Source organism: the organism of the source record quoted next, unplaced genomic scaffold, assembly GCF_019419815.1.
Source record: "Pyrus x bretschneideri cultivar Hongxiangsu unplaced genomic scaffold, Pyrus_bretschneideri_v1 Contig62, whole genome shotgun sequence".
Taxonomy (NCBI): Eukaryota; Viridiplantae; Streptophyta; class Magnoliopsida; order Rosales; family Rosaceae; genus Pyrus; species Pyrus x bretschneideri.
This window is the reverse complement of record NW_025999801.1, coordinates 1,304,655-1,323,405: the sequence shown is the minus strand read 5'-3', so window position 1 is coordinate 1,323,405 and position 18,751 is coordinate 1,304,655. Positions and strand designations below refer to the sequence as shown.

General features: G+C 33.8%; 1 protein-coding gene and 1 pseudogene across 2 annotated transcripts; one reads left to right on the top strand and one right to left on the bottom strand.

The window, feature by feature from the left end:
• The first annotated feature begins 740 nt into the window (after positions 1-740).
• Positions 741-9,154, top strand: LOC103946137 (putative laccase-9). Of its 2 annotated transcripts, XM_009356771.3 has the most exons (7): positions 749-943; positions 1,080-1,231; positions 1,931-2,175; positions 5,120-5,245; positions 7,145-7,736; positions 8,317-8,669; positions 8,882-9,154. In XM_009356771.3, the coding sequence occupies exons 1-7, from the start codon at positions 845-847 to the stop codon at positions 9,019-9,021; spliced, it is 1,707 nt and encodes a 568-aa protein (XP_009355046.1). In that variant the 5' UTR covers positions 749-844; the 3' UTR covers positions 9,022-9,154. The 2 variants fall into 2 exon arrangements, with proteins under 2 accessions (XP_048428749.1, XP_009355046.1); XM_048572792.1 differs by lacking the exon at positions 5,120-5,245 and having other exon boundaries at positions 741-943.
• Positions 9,155-9,227: 73 nt separating this feature from the next.
• LOC103946135 overlaps positions 9,228-18,751 on the bottom strand; it is a 34,910-nt pseudogene continuing 25,386 nt past the window's right edge.

Sequence of the window (18,751 nt, the reverse complement as noted above, 5' to 3'; positions counted from 1 at the left end):
TTTTCATTTATTTCTTAAATTTTTTTAAATAAAAAATATTTAAAAATAAAAAGGAATAAAAATTATAAGTAAATAATAAGATGTAAAAGAACAAAGCGCGTTACTAAAGGCAAGTACTAAAGAATGGAACCAAAAAAAAAAAAAGGAAGGGAAAAAGATGTTCTTAGATCATTAACTTTGTGCAATACCAGGGGTAACGTATTCACCCTGTCACGATCCTAGCTATTTGATTTGGCATTTACTGGACTATTGTTAGTCTTGTTAGTGTGTCATATCACTCTTAGGTTGATATGGAAAATGAAGGAGGTCTCTTTCTCCTTCTAATCTCTCTTCTTCCCTCTCCTCCTACTTGAATTGTTACAATTAAGTCACGTTAACATCTTATATTGATCTTTTTATAAAGACAACAGGACAAAAAGCACAAAATGAGAGGAAAAGAGAAAAAGGAATGTGAATAGGAGGAATGTGAATCCTACTCATACATAACATAATTTGTGCGGATTTCAAGTATTAGTGCCTATACGAAGTACCAACAAAGCGCAGTTGCATTGATTTAGCAACTGTGCTTTCCTTTAGGTCATTTTATACTTCGTTTTTCGTGTGTTTGTGGTTTTCATTTTTTTTGTTTTTTTTTTTTTTTTTTGTCTGTTAGTTACGTAATGTGAAATGTTCAATAAAGTGGAAAAATAAAAAAGTGAGGAGGAGTAGTGTCTACTAATCAAAGAAGCAACTAATTCCTACGAAGTCTTATTCTATAAATTGCAGTCGAGCGGAGATCCAACTCGCACAACATCTCAAGGGCGACCTGAAGGACACAGGGTGGGAAGTTAGTTTTCAGACAAAAATGGGGAACTACAACAACATGGCTTTCCTGGTCTTAGCTCTTGTAGGGTTTATGTTCCTGAGCAAGGCTAATGGCGCTATCCATTATTATGATTTCCATGTAAGTGCTTGCTACATATACTGCATGCCAACTTGTCTTTATTTTGAGAGGTCATATATTTGATCCTAGTAGAGGCTGAGTTCGAATATCATTTGTCCTATTGTCTCACCCTTACTGCAATTTTTTGGTTTCGCAGCTGCAAGAAACAAATTTTACAAGGGTTTGTAGCACAAAGAGCATCTTAACTGTGAATGGAACTCTTCCGGGACCAACCATCACTGTTAACAGAGGAGACACCGCTTTTATCAATGTCCACAACCAAGGATATTACGGTCTCACTGTTCACTGGTAATCTTCGCTCGCAGCCTCCACTAATCGTAGCCCATGGCTAGCTCTATGTGTGTGCGTACTTGTTTTTTTGACATTGACCAAGAGTCATTGTAATTGAAAGATAGAAAGCTTAGCTTGGTAGATACTTACCGAAAAAGAAAAAGAATGATGAATAATAAGCTCGGTGGAAAAATCATAGTGATAATTAACATCTACAGCTAGCTAAGCGCGTTTTTAAGTTAGATTGATTAAGACTAATGAATACTGAGTAGTAGTCTTTTTCAAACATAGAGAGAGAGAGAAAGCAATACAGAGAGAGAGAGGAGTTTTTGAAAATTGGAGAGCGTGAACAACTACTTAGTACGGCGATACAATGATATTTCTATTCATTTGTAGGTGAAATTTTATGTTCAAATATCGTAAATGGCAAGTTGGACAATATTTTATTTCCCCACCAGTTAATGTAAACATATTGTTCCATAGAAAATAAAAAGAATGAAGCAATGGATGTGAAGGAACACCTTAAATTTGTGTCTTCTGACTTTTGTATACGTTAGTAGGCTAGGTGAATTCCCATCAATAGCTTTAATGCATGTGTGTATTGTTGTGCATCCCTGTAAAGGAAATTGTATATGCATATAACTTTTGGCTCGGTTTGTTTTTGTTTTATAAGTAAACACATAATTGACTGCTCAATTTGTTGTTTAATTTGTATAGGCATGGAGTGAAGAATCCAAGAAATCCATGGTCCGATGGACCTGAAAACATCACTCAATGCCCTATTCAACCAGGAACAAACTTCACGTACGAAGTTATATTCTCCAACGAAGAAGGAACATTATGGTGGCATGCTCATAGTGACTGGACACGCGCCACCGTCCATGGTGCAATTGTTATTCTACCGGCTGCCGGCACCACTTATCCATTTGCAACACCAGATGCACAAGAAACGGTTATTCTAGGTACTTTCATTAGTTTCATATCTATTAATTGTTTAACTATTTAGTTATAACCATGTTACTATTAGGCACCCAAAATCGTGGATTGATCAAAATACATGCAATTACGTAATATATGAACCATCTCACGGTTAAATATGATATTCTTCATTTTTAGTTGCATATATAACTGTTAAATAATGAATGTAATAAATAAATACATATACCTTACCAGATCTTATTTTTAATATAAGTGAATATCTGAAATACAATATTTGAGAACATCTCAAATTATGGAAGTGATTAGTTTTATATGCCTAAATAACTTAATGAAAGTAAAATGAAAAGATTTTTATTTATTTTCCAACCTTCACGTTACTTTGGTATATACTTTGGGAAAATTTAATGAGTCTAATTTTGTGAGCCTTTATGAGGTATAGTCCAATTTTGCTTGATTATTTACTTAGGTCCAATGGCTCATTGTACACATCAACTTATTTTTATTCTCCTGCCAAATTTATCCCTAAATTGACTAATTAAGTAATTAATATATATATTTTTTTTTTTTTATGATAATTTTTAATCCTTAATCATAGGATTATCTTATGCTTAATGATCGGATTAAGTATAGGAATTTAATTCTCTTTAATATTCTATCATCCTCCAAAACGTTTCCTATTCTTCCTTCTCTTTCTCCCTCACGATGTCTCCTTCTCATCCCTCACGATATCTTCTTTTTTTCCCTCCTCCCTGCTCCCAAGTGTAGATGATCAAAGATGTCCAACCTCAAATTTCTATTGTTGGTTTGATTTGTAGAATTTAGCCAATCTTGTATGCTTTAATTCTTTTCTTTTTTTTTATACTACCTGTGTCATGGATAAATTGTATTATCTACCTATCACACATTATTGATAATCTATCTCAAGTTAATTGTGTTTATCTACCTGTATCATAGGTTATCTTGTTCTATCTACCTTATACCATGGATTAATAGTGCGCGCACACATTAGTTCTTGATATTCTAATTCAAATTAAAAGTATTTATCTACCTATACCATAGGTTTTTGTTCATTGCTTATATTACAGGTTTTTGTTCATAGTCTACCTATATCACAGGTTTTTGTTCATAGGTTTTTTATATATCATTCATTTCAACTTAAGTCGTGGGTTTATAGTCATACACATGAACTTACTTTTAAATTTTTTTTTCCTTAAATTGTGGTTAGACTAAGGAATTCGAAGATTCAAATTTTGAAATTCAAATTTGAGTAAATAATGCATAAATTAGGAAATTTAAATATATATTTATTTTCACTATAAAAGGCAAAACGGAAATAAGATGAGATCAATTAGACCTAAACTAATAAGAACATCTAACTAGACTCAATCTAAAAGTGGCTGAATTTTTTTAACCTGGATGTAAATGCCCAATATACTTTTTGGTTTGGTGGGTAGTCACCATTAGCTATCAGGTCTCATCATTTTTGTTATAGAATATCACATGATTCGAAGAATGACGTAATGAGGATTTGGATGTAACACGTGCACTGTTTATTCCATAGAACCTTTTAAAAGAGGAGAAAATTTTTATTGTGATATGAACACAAGTGGTATACTACATATTTTAATAGAAGTAGTAAAAATATTTATTTTTAAGTTATTAACTTTTTAGCACACATATCTTATCATTTATATAATGACACGTGATGTATCACCTCCCGTATTGATCACACTGAAAAATCTCTTCCAAAATAGACTCTTATTGTTTTTCTTTATATTCAACGTTGTGAAGGCATCGTTTGCTAGAAAACATCCAAAAGTCGTTAATTGTAATCTTTCTTTCGTAATTTGCGTGGTTGATATTGTTTGAAGTATGAGATTCATATTAAAGAAAAGAAATATTTTGTAGTACACATCAGCAATATTGTCATTGAGCGAGTTTAATATTTTGTAGTACACATCAGAAATATTTTGTAGCACACATCAACAAAAGAAATATTTTGAAGTACACATCAGCAATATTGTCATTTAGTGAGTTTAATATTTTGTAGTACACATCAGAAATATTTTGTAGTATACACATCAACAAAAGAAATATTTTGTAGTACACATCAGAAATATTTTGTAGAAAAGAATTATTTTATAAGTATATATTTGCTTATAACTCTTAAGTGGCGATAATGCTTATTGTTATAATTATTATCATTGAGTGAGTTTAATTATGAGATTTATGTTTATTAGTTACATATATCTCAAAATTTAAATTTATCTAACGATAATAATTAGGATGATGAACATCACCATCATTTAAGGGTAATGAGCAAAAATATTTCTTTATTTTATAGTAAACCTTAATTTTCTCATATATATTAAGCAAATAGCATATTATTTGTCTATCTTCCGGATATATGAAAAATATCTCCATAATATATGTAAAACAAAAATTAGAAAAGTCTTTTATTAGTGTTTTTGCGGTGTCACATACAGAATCCAAATTGTCAGTATTTCAATATTAGCATAAACTTATTATGCGTGATGTGTACTGAGAAGTAAAAAGACAAAAAAGGTTGTATTTTGAAACTCTGGAGTGCATGCCCTTTCCCTTTTTGCAAGTTTCCATATTGCGTTAAGGGTAATGTTAAGTAGATAAAAAAATTTAATTCAAATTTGCAAACCAAATAATGTATCATCATTAGAAAATAAATATATTAATCAACACTTAAACAATAATTCAACTATAAAAAACCACATCATTTTTTACAAAAAAATTAGTTTCATTAACATTATTTGTGCATAAACAATAGAAAATCAACTTCCTATATTGCAAAAGATAAACAACTATTGTGGCCTTGTGGTGCAAAAGTATTACCTCGTACAGTTGTGCCATTGGATTTATTGTAGAGTACGTAAATTATAAATATTAAATTGTACATGTATATACATTAAAACTAAGTATCTAACTTGGCAGGATCATGGTTTAAGGGAGATGTGATGGAAATAATAAAAGAGGCTCTTGCAAATGGTGGCGATCCAAATGTTTCAGATGCCTTCACAATTAACGGACAACCCGGAGATTTGTATAGTTGTTCCAATGGTAAGACTAATTAAAGATCCAATTAACCTAATCTAGTTCAATAATATAGAACGATCAGCGTGAATGATAGAGACTAGAGGGTGTATTTTCATTTTTGTCAAAGACTAAAAGGTGTCTATGTAAAACGACATACAAAGAAAGGGATGGGTTTTGGCTTTTCTGACTTGCAGTCTAGTTTAGTGTTTGATTGTTTTTTTTTTTTTTTTTTTTTTTTTTTTTGAAAAAAAAATAATATTATTTACATTAAGAAGAAGGAGGTGAACTTAGCCATACAAAACTACTATTCATATTCGTTTTCGCAATGATTTCTTAGGTATTACTGAGTTGTTCGAGCTGTATTTAACATCTTTGCTTATGTGTGTGTGTGTGTGTGTAAGCACTTTTTTATTTCGTGCATATATATATATATATATATATATATATATTGTGTGTGTGTGTATATAAGCACTTTAAGGATAGGGATCTTCAAATTTTGAAAAAAAAAAAGGAAGTTAGTTATGAGATCCATTGCACATCGAACTTTAACCATCCGAAACATGTATTTTATAAATCTCGATCTATAAATCATTCTTACAAAAATTCAGTTCAATCTAAAACTGTTGCATATTTAATTATTACGATAAAATTTCAATGATTCTTAAGGAAACAAAGTATTCGTCAATTTCTTTAAACTCAATTACATGCCTCAAATATTTTCATTTGGCTAATATTTTGGAAGAATGATCTATGAGGTGCACGTTGAAAAATAAACGGTTCGGATCATTAAAGTTCGATGCAGTGTGGGCCCAAAAACTAACCCCATTTTTATTTAAAAAAATGGAGATCATATATATATAAGCTTTTTATATTAGCACCCCACAAAATATTGAATGCACCTCACATTAAAATTTAATATTAAATAACTTATTTACCCTACTATGCAATGGCAATTTTGACCTTTTCAAGTTAAAAAACAATAAAAATTTATATATGCACCCCAAATCACTTTTAACGTATTATTTATCTTTTTCAATTATCAAAACCCCTCCGACCCTTCATTGTTAAACAAAACCCTAACCAATGAAACTACAAACATGTTGATTGAGAAAAAAAAAATTTATGAATGAAACATGAAATCGATGTTTCGGAAGTTTCACATGAGATAAGACTTCATATTTTTTATTGTTTTAGTGATTTTGACGACATTGATAATTATTTAATCTTGCTTTTGATGCGTTATTCAAGCTTCTATGTTCGTATTCAGCTTTTAGGGATTACATGAAGAATTAAACACCTAAAATTACCATCAAATATTAAAAACAGACGAGACGGGTTTTAATGGTGGAATTGAAAACAACACACATATGCTTTAAATCCTAGGTAACATCTTTTGTCAAAATTTTAGTCAGCATTTTTTGTCCAAATTAAAAACTTCATAAGATTTGAGAAATGTGGGGTGCATGTAGAAAATGTAATGTGTATATTAAGAATGTGGGATGTGATGGTATTATGGGAAAATATGTGGGGTGCATTAAAATAATTTTTAATTGAAAAAGCAAATGTGGGGTGTATTAAGTATGTGGGGTTTATTCAACAATTTGTGGGGTGTTAATATAATAAGCCTATATATGCATTGCATGAAAAGCAAGTTTAGCTTTATTTGCTCTTTGCAAGTAAATTTAAGCCATAAACTCTCTACGCCAAGTTAATTATTCAAATGTAAGAATACGCCATCTCATAATAAATAGTCTCTAAACTCCAAATACGTACAAACAGCTGATATAGTATTAAGTGTTTTGATTCCTTCTGAACATAAATTGTTTCTGCAACCAACCTAAAGTTTCACAAGAATCATCTGTTAGGGTTTGTAGTGATTTGTGTAAAACAAGTACTAATTAATGGATTTTGTGTTGCATGCAGGGACAGCATACCGATGGCTGGTTGATTACGGTAAGACCTATCTTCTCCGGGTAATCAACGCCGTGATGAACGAAGAACAGTTCTTCGCCATCGCGAACCACACCCTCACAGTCGTAGCACAAGACGCTTCATACATAAAACCTATAACCACCTCTTACATCATGATAACTCCAGGTCAAACCATGGACATTTTAGTAACCGCAAACCAACCTCCCAGCCATTATTACATGGCTTCTCATTCTTTTATGGATGGAACTAATGTTTCACATCACAATGGCACCACCACTGCAATTGTTCAATATAACGGCAACTACAGCACCCCATCAATCACTCCCCTTCCAACTCTTCCGGCGGAAGCCGATTCAACTGCTGCTGATAACTTCACTAAGCAAATCAGGGCCTTGGCAAGCGAAGAGCACCCAATTGATGTCCCACTTGAAATTCATTCCAGGATCTTTATGGCTGTTGCAGTCAATGAGAGAATTTGTCCTAATTCTTCATGTGATGGCCCGGATAATAATGCACTTTCTGCAAGCTTAAACAATATCAGTTTCGTGATTCCATCTGTTGATGTACTGCAAGCATACTATCAGTACGTACAATCTTCTTCTTCAATGAAACAATTATTGGTGATTTTAATATTCTATTATGATGGGTATTTTTGCCATTTCAATAATGATAGTTGCTAATGCTACTACTTTTATTGCTAGTATGGGCAGCATCTTGAAATCCTAATTGCCATGCTTCCGTTCATCACCTCTTTCTCTTTTCTCTCCCCCATTTCTCATTTTGTTGGTACAAATCACATTGTGTATCATTCAAAGTGTTAAAATAACAGTAGATATGGTTCATATTTTTCAATTTTAGGATATATTAATAGAAAACATATTTATGTGTTATAATTTGAATGAAATAGTAACGTCGCATGACTACGTTCCAAGTATACCAAAAAAACTACAATGGTCCCCTCATAGTTGCAATTTGAATGATAGTTATACTTTTGTAATTTTATAATGTGCCATGGAGTCTAAATTAATTATATTTTGATCAAAGATTGATGGAAGTAACTAGTCTCATTAGAAATGGTGAAACACCAAAGTATAACTCCAGTATTTATCAATTAACCTTATTTATTCCCAAGAAAAAAACTTGACCTTACTTCGTTTGTACAGGGGAACTAATGGAGTTTACAGTTCCAATTTCCCGGACAATCCGCTTAATCCTTACAACTACACTGGAAACGTGACTAGCAGCACAATATATTCGGACTTTGGGACGAGGGCGAGGATGATTGGATATGGTGAAGGAGTTGAGATCATCTTCCAAGGAACCAACATCATCGCAGCTGAGAACCATCCAATGCATCTCCATGGTTTCAGCTTCTATTTGGTCGGAACTGGTTACGGAAATTTTGACAATACAACATCACCCAAGACCTACAATTTGGTTGATCCCCCAGAAGTAAACACCATTGGAGTTCCAAAGAATGGATGGGCAACCATCAGGTTTAAAGCCGATAATCCTGGTAAGTTCTATAATTTTGAGCGTAACCGTTACAATGTCACATGCATGGTCTCTCTACTGGGGAACTACCATATTTTAAAGCATAATACTAAACACTTAAAATTTTATAATATGGTTGGGTTGGTAATACATATTGTGATAGTATCACTCTCTTAGTTTTATAGCTACCAAAGTAACGTGCGTTACATGTTTGAATTGATTATGATTTTGCAGGAGTATGGTTTGTGCATTGTCATTTGGAAAGACATACCAGCTGGGGAATGGATACTGTGCTCATAGTTAGGAATGGAAATACCACAGAAACCAGCATGCTCCCACCGCCTGCTCATATGCCTCCTTGTTCCAAGTCTTAGATATTTCTTTGGTTTGGAAGTTCCAGAATGTTGTCTCTGGATTTCTAACAAAGAATTCTAAGATTCAAGTATTTGCCTTTGAGTGACTATATATGTTTTCCTTCATCCTGAAATAAGCCTGATTTATGAATTATGATCAATCTTTCCACGCAAAAAGCACCTTCCAAAAGTAAAGGTGACATTTGCAAATCTCCTGTATGGGTATCTTAGAGCTGACACAAGACATCCGCTTTGCTTTTAAGTGTCAAAAGTTACAGATCTTAATTCTCATTTGCAACAAAATTGTGTAAATTACATAAATATCAGTACAACAAATATTATCCTTGCCTACACTACGGAAGCTGGTTTTTGCTTCTTCAACCCGAACAAATTATTGAGGTCAGGAAGCATCGGAGGAACGGCCATAGTCTCTGGGGCCATGAAATTTACCATCTTCTCGTGAACATTGTACCTGCAAAAGCATAATACAATAAGCCTTCAACAATCTGGCCTAGTTTGCTCAACAGATGCTCCAACATATTCCAAAACAAAATCATAGCAGTTTCACATAGGGAACCGAAGAATCTATTGATACCTTATCTTGCGACTCTTACAGGCTCTTCTGTCAACAATCTTCCTCTTCTTCGTATGCAACTTTTTCAAAGAATAAAAGGCTGTCTCTGAGGATAATCAAATAGTGCAAAATCAGAATCAATAACAATATGCTGACAATACATGGCTTAACTGTTAGCAGGAATAACTACGATAGCGCGTTTCATTTTTGTAACGTTACAAAAACTTGAATAATAGAAGTTCAGGATCGACTAGGTTCCAACCCACTATAAAGAAGAAAATATCTGCAGATACAGATCCAAAACAGAAAATTAACAAGGATATCCGGCATCACTTGGGCGTATACAACCATAAACAATTTCAAAAGCCACAATTTTTAAATGCAATCTGACTGTTTTGATTTACCGAAACGCTTATAGATTTGGATAAACTGTATATCACATTCAAATGCAATCATGTATTACGTATGAGATGCCCTAATGACTTTACCAGAAGATGCTGGGTCAATTGTCTCAAAAAATTCTTTCAGTAACTGCTGGTAAAACTCATAGTCATCCAAAAGTTCAGGGTCACCGTCAACTTGTGCACCAGCTTCAGATTGTGTCTCCTATCAGAGTGAAGGAATAATAAAGAAATTTTTTAATTAAAAGATACAATCAAAGCTACAGATGATGAGTACTAAAATAATCACAGGTGGCATGATTCATTCTTATAGCAAAGGAACAAATTCATCAAATAAAATTGGGGCCATCCAAAATGAAAACTGAAGTAAACACCACAAACGACGCAAAATATTGTTCAAATATGGTATCAAATTAACAGAATGCATCCTTCCTCAAACAATGAATTTGTACCTCGTTCAAGAATTAAAATAGCACTTAGGAAATTGTAAAATCCATGGGACACATAAGTGCAACGAATTCATAGACGAGCCTCAGATTTGAATAGAATTATAGTTAACCAATTATATGCAGAACAGTAGGATTACCTCCCCCTTTGCAGTATTTTTCTCTCAGGAACCTGCACATCCATTTAAAAATTAAGAAGAAATCTCTTTGAGCATGCTCAAGAATCTTGGGAAGTGTGAAATTTTCAATTTTTTCAATTTCGATGTAAGAGTTAATATCTTACAGCGCCAAATACAGAAACTGCTGATTTCCTCATCTGCATCTGCCTAACCACTCTGCTTGGATCTCTCATATAAGAAGCAACTTGTTCACTAATATTCTGCAATTGGAAAGGATAAATGAATTCATGTTGAATATCTCGCAAGGGATGGCACAAGTCCGCTCATAGGGGAACGCATGGTTACAATTTTAATTGTAGGGCCAGACCTGATTAAAAGCATGCAGTTTGCTTTTAATAGCAGCAGCACCTGTGCTCACCTCTTCCTCTGCCAATTGTTGATGGATTTGTCTCTGAAAGTAGCTATTCTACAAGATAAGACGTGACAGGATTAGTTAGACCAAGTAACCCAAATGGAAATGCATACAATAATCAAAAGTTGAACAACATAGTAGAACAAATTTCAAGAAATCATGCAAGAGAAGTTGACGGAGCATGACTACAAGTAGGAGATTTTTTATACCAAAACTGCCCTACATCTCAAAGTAAACATATGGCAACATAGATTTTTTACAAGTATGATTTACAAATTCATTTCAATGTTCTTTGCTGGCCCCTTTGGATAACAAACAAATTTACTTTAGTGCCTAATGGAATTTCAACGTCACAAAACTATTGACGGGCATATTGCATATTAAACAGTTGAGACAAAATAACATAACATGCTGATGTATTAACTGATAAAAACTATATATTGAAGTATAAAAAAAGTTAGAAACTATGGTATTGAAATACAGCAATAATAGTAAGGTACTTGAATCTACCATTACGAGAATTTTAAACAATAAAACAGAAAAATTCCACATTTCCTTTTGCTGCTCCATATGGAGCAGTGAAATATGGCATGAAGAAGAAAAAAAATTATTTCAGTTTTATATAAGTATTGATAGACTTCAACACAAGAGCAGATGTAGTTAGTAGAACATAATTCTTCTCAGAATATCTAAAGTACGATCTGAGTACCTCGACAGCAACTGAGAAATCTGTGACCAATCCTCATCACCATCACCGTCAATGTTCTTAGATGACTCTGACCTCTTAGATTGTCCAGATTTGCCTTCAGGACAGGATATTTATTAGGAGAAGCACTACTTGAACATATGCAGCATGAAACTAATGAAAATGCAAACAGTACAAACTAGGACAGTCGATTAGACCAAAGTAGCAGAAAAGCCTTTTTTTTTTTCTTTTTTTTTTTGGTGCTTAATCTGGCTAATGTTTATACGAGATCAAGCAGGAAAGATTTCAAACTAGGACAGTCGATTAGACCAAAGTAGCATAAAAGCCTTTTTTTTTTTTTTTTTTTGGCTTGATCAGGCTAATGTTTATACGAGATCAAGCAGGAAGGATTTGCCCTGGGGCAGATTTCAAATCTGGCTTCATCTTGGCTATCCTCAGATCAACAAAGCAAGACCCAACTGATTTAGCTTCTATGCCGACATTATGCTTTTGACCACTGGAACATATACCTAAACCCTATTGATGTTTCCTTGAATGCTGTATACAAAATCGCAGTGTCTAATTTTTGTTGGATACAACAATATTTCTGACCAATCAAACTACTCTGAACTTCCAACCTATTGTGTGTAAACCATCACCTGTTGGGACTGCCTTGATCTCAATTAGAACTAAGCACAAACTTTATTCCAATTCAACTGACCCAAAGCTGATGTAAGAAGATTTAGGTTAACAATTCAGCCGGTCCAAGCTCAAGCTCGATGCTTTGTACTTTGGGATGAGCTTGGGAGGCTCAACTTAATCCATTCCTATTGATTGACACTCTTACTCTCTTAATAATAACTCAGTACCAGCATAGCAAACCTTACACATACTGGCAATTCTTATCACGCCAATAGCAAATGCACAACAATAATAGAGAGCCAATTGTATTACAAAATAAATATAATAGTATGATAAATGTAGTTTGCAAATACTATCTGTTGCTTGAACGATGGACGGATTCTTCTCAAGTAAAGCCTGTAACAAGAAAAAATGGCATGATACGATAAATTTTAGCATATACAAATGTCAATATTAACAAATCGTAATAATTTATATTATATTACCACAAGGTATGAAGTTAAACCACAGACCAAGTAGTACTAGGTAGACAACAAGTTTTTATGACAGCCAACCTCTTGTAGTTCCGCTAGAGAATCTAAAGTTCGCTATGATGAGTCAACTAGATCAGAATATGCTGTACTGACACCCTGATGTGAATCACAAAATAAAGACCTAACTGGCTCCTGCAGACAACCTCTCGGGTAAGAACATAATATCTTAACATGTCAAAAAGCTACAAAAAAAGTGGGGGAAAGCAAAAGCAACCTGTGGTAATCTATTTGAATTTGAGAATGCTTTCTGATGCAAGAATCTGAACTCAAGAGCTTTGTCCCAGAGAGCCTTCGGGAAATTGTAAAAAAAAAAAACATAAAAAATGGGTAAAATAAACATCGATCAGACAATAATCCACTACATAAATATTTTTTGTCAACTTTAAGGCGAGGCATAAAAGGAAGCTCTAATCAAGGAGCAATAATTTCATGATGAAAAATAAAACCTATTTCATGGATATTACAAGAGCTATTATCTTGAACAACGAACCTTTTGGTTCTTCACTGCTTGACCTTTAAGAAGATCTTCGTCCTTATGGCGCTTTAGATTCTTTAAAATATCTCTGCATAGAAAGAGGGAATAAACGATGAACAAAATTAACTTCATACATCTGCCTATACCTATGTATAGATGTATGTTCCTTCTTTTTATCTCGAACTCAATAATTGCAGACACATGTATTACTTCCGTAACCTAATATCAAATTTCATCACCAACCTCCAACAGCTATGCATATTATCTCCTACACTCACATTATTTAGTTCTACGTCGTCAGTCTAATTAAGCATCACAAGTTTATAATGAAAAATAAAAGGATGGTGAACAGAAGTCTCTTACTGCTCCTGATTACGAAGATTCATGTATTCTTTCACGAGTTCTTCCATCTTGGCATCTTTATTATCGTTTTTCTCATCACCATTTTCCTCTTCCCCTTCTTCTCGCCCATCTTCTTCCTCATTTTCTGATTCTTCTTCCTCCTCCTCACCATCGTGCTCATCATCAAAGTCATCCTCTTCCTGCTCCATCTACATCATAAATCATCAATTAACAACACAATCACCAAAACAAAACCAGATAATTACCGAAACCGAACAACAGAATTACAAATTAAACTAACATTCAGCTCATCGCTGTCGAAGTCACCATCGGTCCTCAAACTCACTGTCACTGTGAAGAGCCTTCTTCCCCATTGTGAGGCCTGACCCCTAGAAAGAGAGAGAGACCCTAACCTTTTGAAGCAGAAAGAAGAAGGAGGACGGCGAGGGTTAGAGAGGAAGAGACAAGTCAGAGAGAGATAGAGAGAAACCCTAACCTTCTGAAGCTGAAAGAAGAAGGAAGACAGCGAGGGTTGGAGAGTGGCGGAGACAAGTCTGAGAAGCAGCTGCAGGGTTTGGGTTTGGGGGTTTAAGCATTCATATGGAATTTACCGGGTTGGAATTACCCGATTCTAAAACCCAAACCCGGCTGCTAAACGTAGTTCTCAAATCTGAGAAAGAATCTTCCCCGATTTTCTTTGTGAGGATTCTGGAGATCCTTCAATTATATTCATTTATCGTGCATCGTGCAGTCAGTTTTCTTCAGATATTGTTTATATTCAATTTTAAATAAAAAATTACAATAATTTTTTACCTCACGATATACGAGAAACGAATGTAATTTGAGAATCCCCAATATCTTCATAAAGAGGATCCAGCGATGATGCTCACTCCCCAAATCTATCGATTATTTCCCCCCTCTTCAATCAAAAGACATTTAGGCTTGAAATGGGCTTCGTGGGCCAATTAGGCCAATATTAGACTGAGTCAGGCTTTCTCATTTGATTTGCACTTTGTTGCACATTAAATAAGAGTGACCTGTATACTACCAAAATCTAGTAGTAAATCTCTTGATTCAGTAAGTGTTAGATTTTATATTCGATTCATGTAAATGGTTAATTCAATACAAAATTATGATATTTGAATTATTGTGTGGTTAATTCAAACCCAACACCTATTAAAATATAATAGAGACTTATCAAAAATAGTGGTGATAGATTGGCAGATGTAACCCAAGCCAATTTTATAACCATTTCCCTCTAAATCTCTCCCATCTCCTCCAATCCCTCAATTATGGCCATATTTCTTTTGTTTGTAGATTTGGAATTAAATTGAGCTAGCACCTATATTTCTTCTTAATCGTTCTTGCATTCAAAACAAAACACCACAATTTTCATAAAGTGGGCACCACATGCAGGATAGTAATCAATGGTTGAAGGCCCCTAGCACTTCAGGGTTGGTCGGTCCACTCGCGCTCACATGTATGTGAAGCCCACGTGCCTAGCCCAAAATAATAATAACATAGGTGACGTCGCACTCCCTAAAACGTTGGATTGGGCGATTTAGCCTGAGTGAGTAGTCGTGTCTCCGTCTTTTTACTGTAGCCAGACTTGATTGGGTTGGGGTGGACCTCATTTTGCTGATTTTGGTAGATTGAATCACCCAATCCTTCTTGCAATTGGAAGGGGTGAAGTTGCTCTCATGGATGGTGCTATACACACACTTATTTTTACCGTCACACACTACTTTTAATTTATGGTCGTCGAATCGAATAAATTGAAGAAAGTCAATGAACAAAAGATAACAAATTTGTACAGTATAAAAGATTAAAAAAAAATGATGTATAAATAGCATTACCTTTAATTATATGTTACATAAGGAGTTGAATATAGAATAGTATTAGGCCTTGTTTGGCAGCTTGTATAATGAATCGGATAAGATTAATTATATGGACTCGGACAGTTAGGTATAAAATAGTCGGGGGATTAATGTCACGGTCCAGCCTCTTTTATACGGTCAGCACCCGCTTACTAATACTCTCGAAAGGCAAAGGATAATTAGTCCGACGGTGAATCAAAAACACGTTGCGCACTCTCTTCCATCTTTCAATCAAAAACACGTTGCCATCTGGTTTCTCATCTTCTTCTCCAACCCAACAACATCTTTCCGGGTTCTCAAAGCTTCGAACCATAATCTCTCTGTCTCTTTCCTCTGGATCTAGAAATTTCAGCAAAAGTAGAAATTCTCAACAGTTGTCTAACTCCTTGGAAATCCTCTCGAACCATAATCTCTCTCTCCCAACACAATTTGGAAGTTTCAATAAATTAGGAGAAATTTCATCTTATTTTTCGATTTCAAAGGATTACAAGTCATGGAGATGATGGCTTGTAGTCGGTGGTGAGAAGCACAATGGTGGCGGTGTTGTGCTGTTCTGTTTTTTTATTTCTTTTTTTTTCTGATTTTCTTTAATTATTCTTATGTGTAGTTGCTTTTTTTCTTCATTTTACCATCAATCATTATTTCAAAATTATCAAAAAAAAATAATTATTATCTAAAGTACTGTTAATCCAACACATAATCAAACATAGTTGAAATTAGGTTTTCCTCTAATCTGGGGGAATTTTTATTTGCTTCTTGTTCTGAATATAGGATTTGACAGTCTTTAGGTTTCTAGATAATAACAGACACAATATAAATAATATGACTATTAGTCCGATGTTTTACCAAACGCTCGACTAATTTAGTCAGTACTATCCATCGACTATTTATCATATTCAACAAATAATCAGTACAATTCAACTTGCAAAACAAGGACTTAGTGTCTTAGCTCCAACATGAAAATTTTTGAAATCCAACACTACCACACGTGCATGACCACCCAACCTATCATTGAAGTATTTTATATACAAGAGAAATAGAGCTGAAAATTTAAGCAGCAATTTGATTTTGATTTGAGCACATGCAACTGCATCTCCACATGTGTGTCTTGCTAAAGCTTGTTCCTTGCATTTTCATGGTTCCAATCAATTTTTTTTAGATCAAATAACTACTTTTTGTCTTAATCATTTTATATAAGGGAGCTTTAATGGAAAAAGTTTAACGCAACAAATTTGCATTGGAAGACACAGTAATGAATGATTTTTAATGAAAAATTTGAAGAAATATTTGTCGTTTTTATGAAGAAAAAATTGATGATGTCAACTTTAACTTAATTGTGATACTAATATTGCATCTAATCTTTAACTTATTAAAATACTGCTACTGCCTTTTGTTGTTGTAACTAAAAAAGTTCATTAAGTGTGTTTAAATAAATAACAAATTTGAGGCCAATTTCATTAGTTGTTCTTTATGTAAATGATGTTAAATGAAAAGAGAACATGGAAAAGAAAAAGAGTTTTTTTTTTGTTAGATATAAACTTCATTTATAAAAGAAAATGTTAGAAAAGATAAACATTAAAACAAGTTACAACTAGGTCAAGTGGACATAGAAATCCAAGCAAAACATATGATGGACCAATTAAAATCAGTTCATTGCCACAAGTCATTACCGCCACATCCACCATGGACCTCGCCATTCTATTGCTTGGGTCATCTAATTTTCTGTCAGCACCAACAAAACACAATCACCCAAAAACAAAAACACATATACAAAGCAACCTCATTTGAAGAAAAAAAAAAAAAAAAAACTACTCCCTAATTTCACAACATTAAAGATCACAACTAGTACATAAAATTGTATCTAAAAAAATTTAGTCGCCAAAAAAGTTAACCAACACCAGCAACCATATCCACCCGAAAACCCGTAAAGAAAAAATTTTGATGCCAACAAAGCAAATAGACAAAACATCATCAGTACTGTAGAAAGAGGTGGCGCAGAAACCTAAACCACCAAAGTGGTTTTGCACACCTTCATCTGAGCGAAATTAGAGAACTTTTCAACCCAATTTACTAATTATCTCCACATAATATACGAATTTTGTAACAGTTTCTGTAACATCTCACATCAACCAACGGAGAGGGAATGATGTGTCTTATATGTACATGCCCACCTCCATGTTGCTGGATTTACTTCATTTAACAGTTTACATGTTTTCTTATATTTATGTATTTCTTTTATTTTGCTGCAGCCACGTCTGTCGAAGAAAATGGACTGTGGAAGATTGTGAAGGCCAGTTCCCTGGATTTCAATGCCTGGACTACTTTAATTGAAAAGACAAAGAGGGTTGCAGAGGTGCGTTAGCTGAATTTTTGAGTCATTAGATGAATTGTTTGGGTGAGTGTGAATCATCTAAGGTTTTGGCAAAGAAATTGTTGTTATTTAAATGTGAATAATATGAGGTTGCAAAACTGTGAACTTCATTGTACTTTCTACATGTTCTTAGATATTTCTGTGATTGTCAGCTGCCTTAGCATGCCATGGTTTGCCCATGGTTTCACATTAGTGATTGCATGCTACATTTTCTAAATAAGATCTCTATTATCATTATCTGTTCGAGAGGCTGTTTTTTGGCAAAAGTTGTGACTATGATTTGTTGTATAGGATATTATCATCACATGGATGCTTGAAGGCACATAACAGTTGCCTTGACCTCTAAGAATATATGTATGATAATTGACTGTTGCTTAATCAAATTTACTATATGCTTGATATTATTAATACATGAGTACATGCTTTATCATCGAAGAAGTGAAATTCAATTATGACATAAGTACATACTTTCTTGTTGACAAATTGGTTTAGATTCATGGCTACAATTTGATTATGGATTAAGGATGTTTTTTTTTTTTTGCGAAACTGATTTTTATTCTACTCGCAGAATTGGGCGAGTAGTTGTCGTCACACAAAAGTTCGTTTTTGAGTTTGCAACTGATGCTCTTCAGTAAGCCTCTAAATTATTCATCTATTTTCCTCTTGCCTCACGAAACACTCCTTTTCTTGTTTTTCTATCACTTACTAGCTAAATATATTGTGGTCTTATAGGTTTGAGAATTAGCACAACACTAAACGAGTTGCTTTGTGTTTTGTTGGTATGGTGCTCTTTTGTGATCAAATTGGTTGCTTTATGGACATGGAGGATGTGCTTGGGAGATTACTTTGTGTTTTTGGTATGATTTTATTTTAT

Bases quoted from the DNA above. Each gene is read 5' to 3' on its own strand.
- LOC103946137 (XM_009356771.3), top strand. From the start codon at position 845: ATGGGGAACTACAACAACATGGCTTTCCTGGTCTTAGCTCTTGTAGGG. The intron at 944-1,079 runs GTAAGTGCTTGC...TTGGTTTCGCAG, and splicing joins TCCATTATTATGATTTCCAT to CTGCAAGAAACAAATTTTAC. The intron at 5,246-7,144 runs GTAAGACTAATT...TGTTGCATGCAG, and splicing joins TTTGTATAGTTGTTCCAATG to GGACAGCATACCGATGGCTG.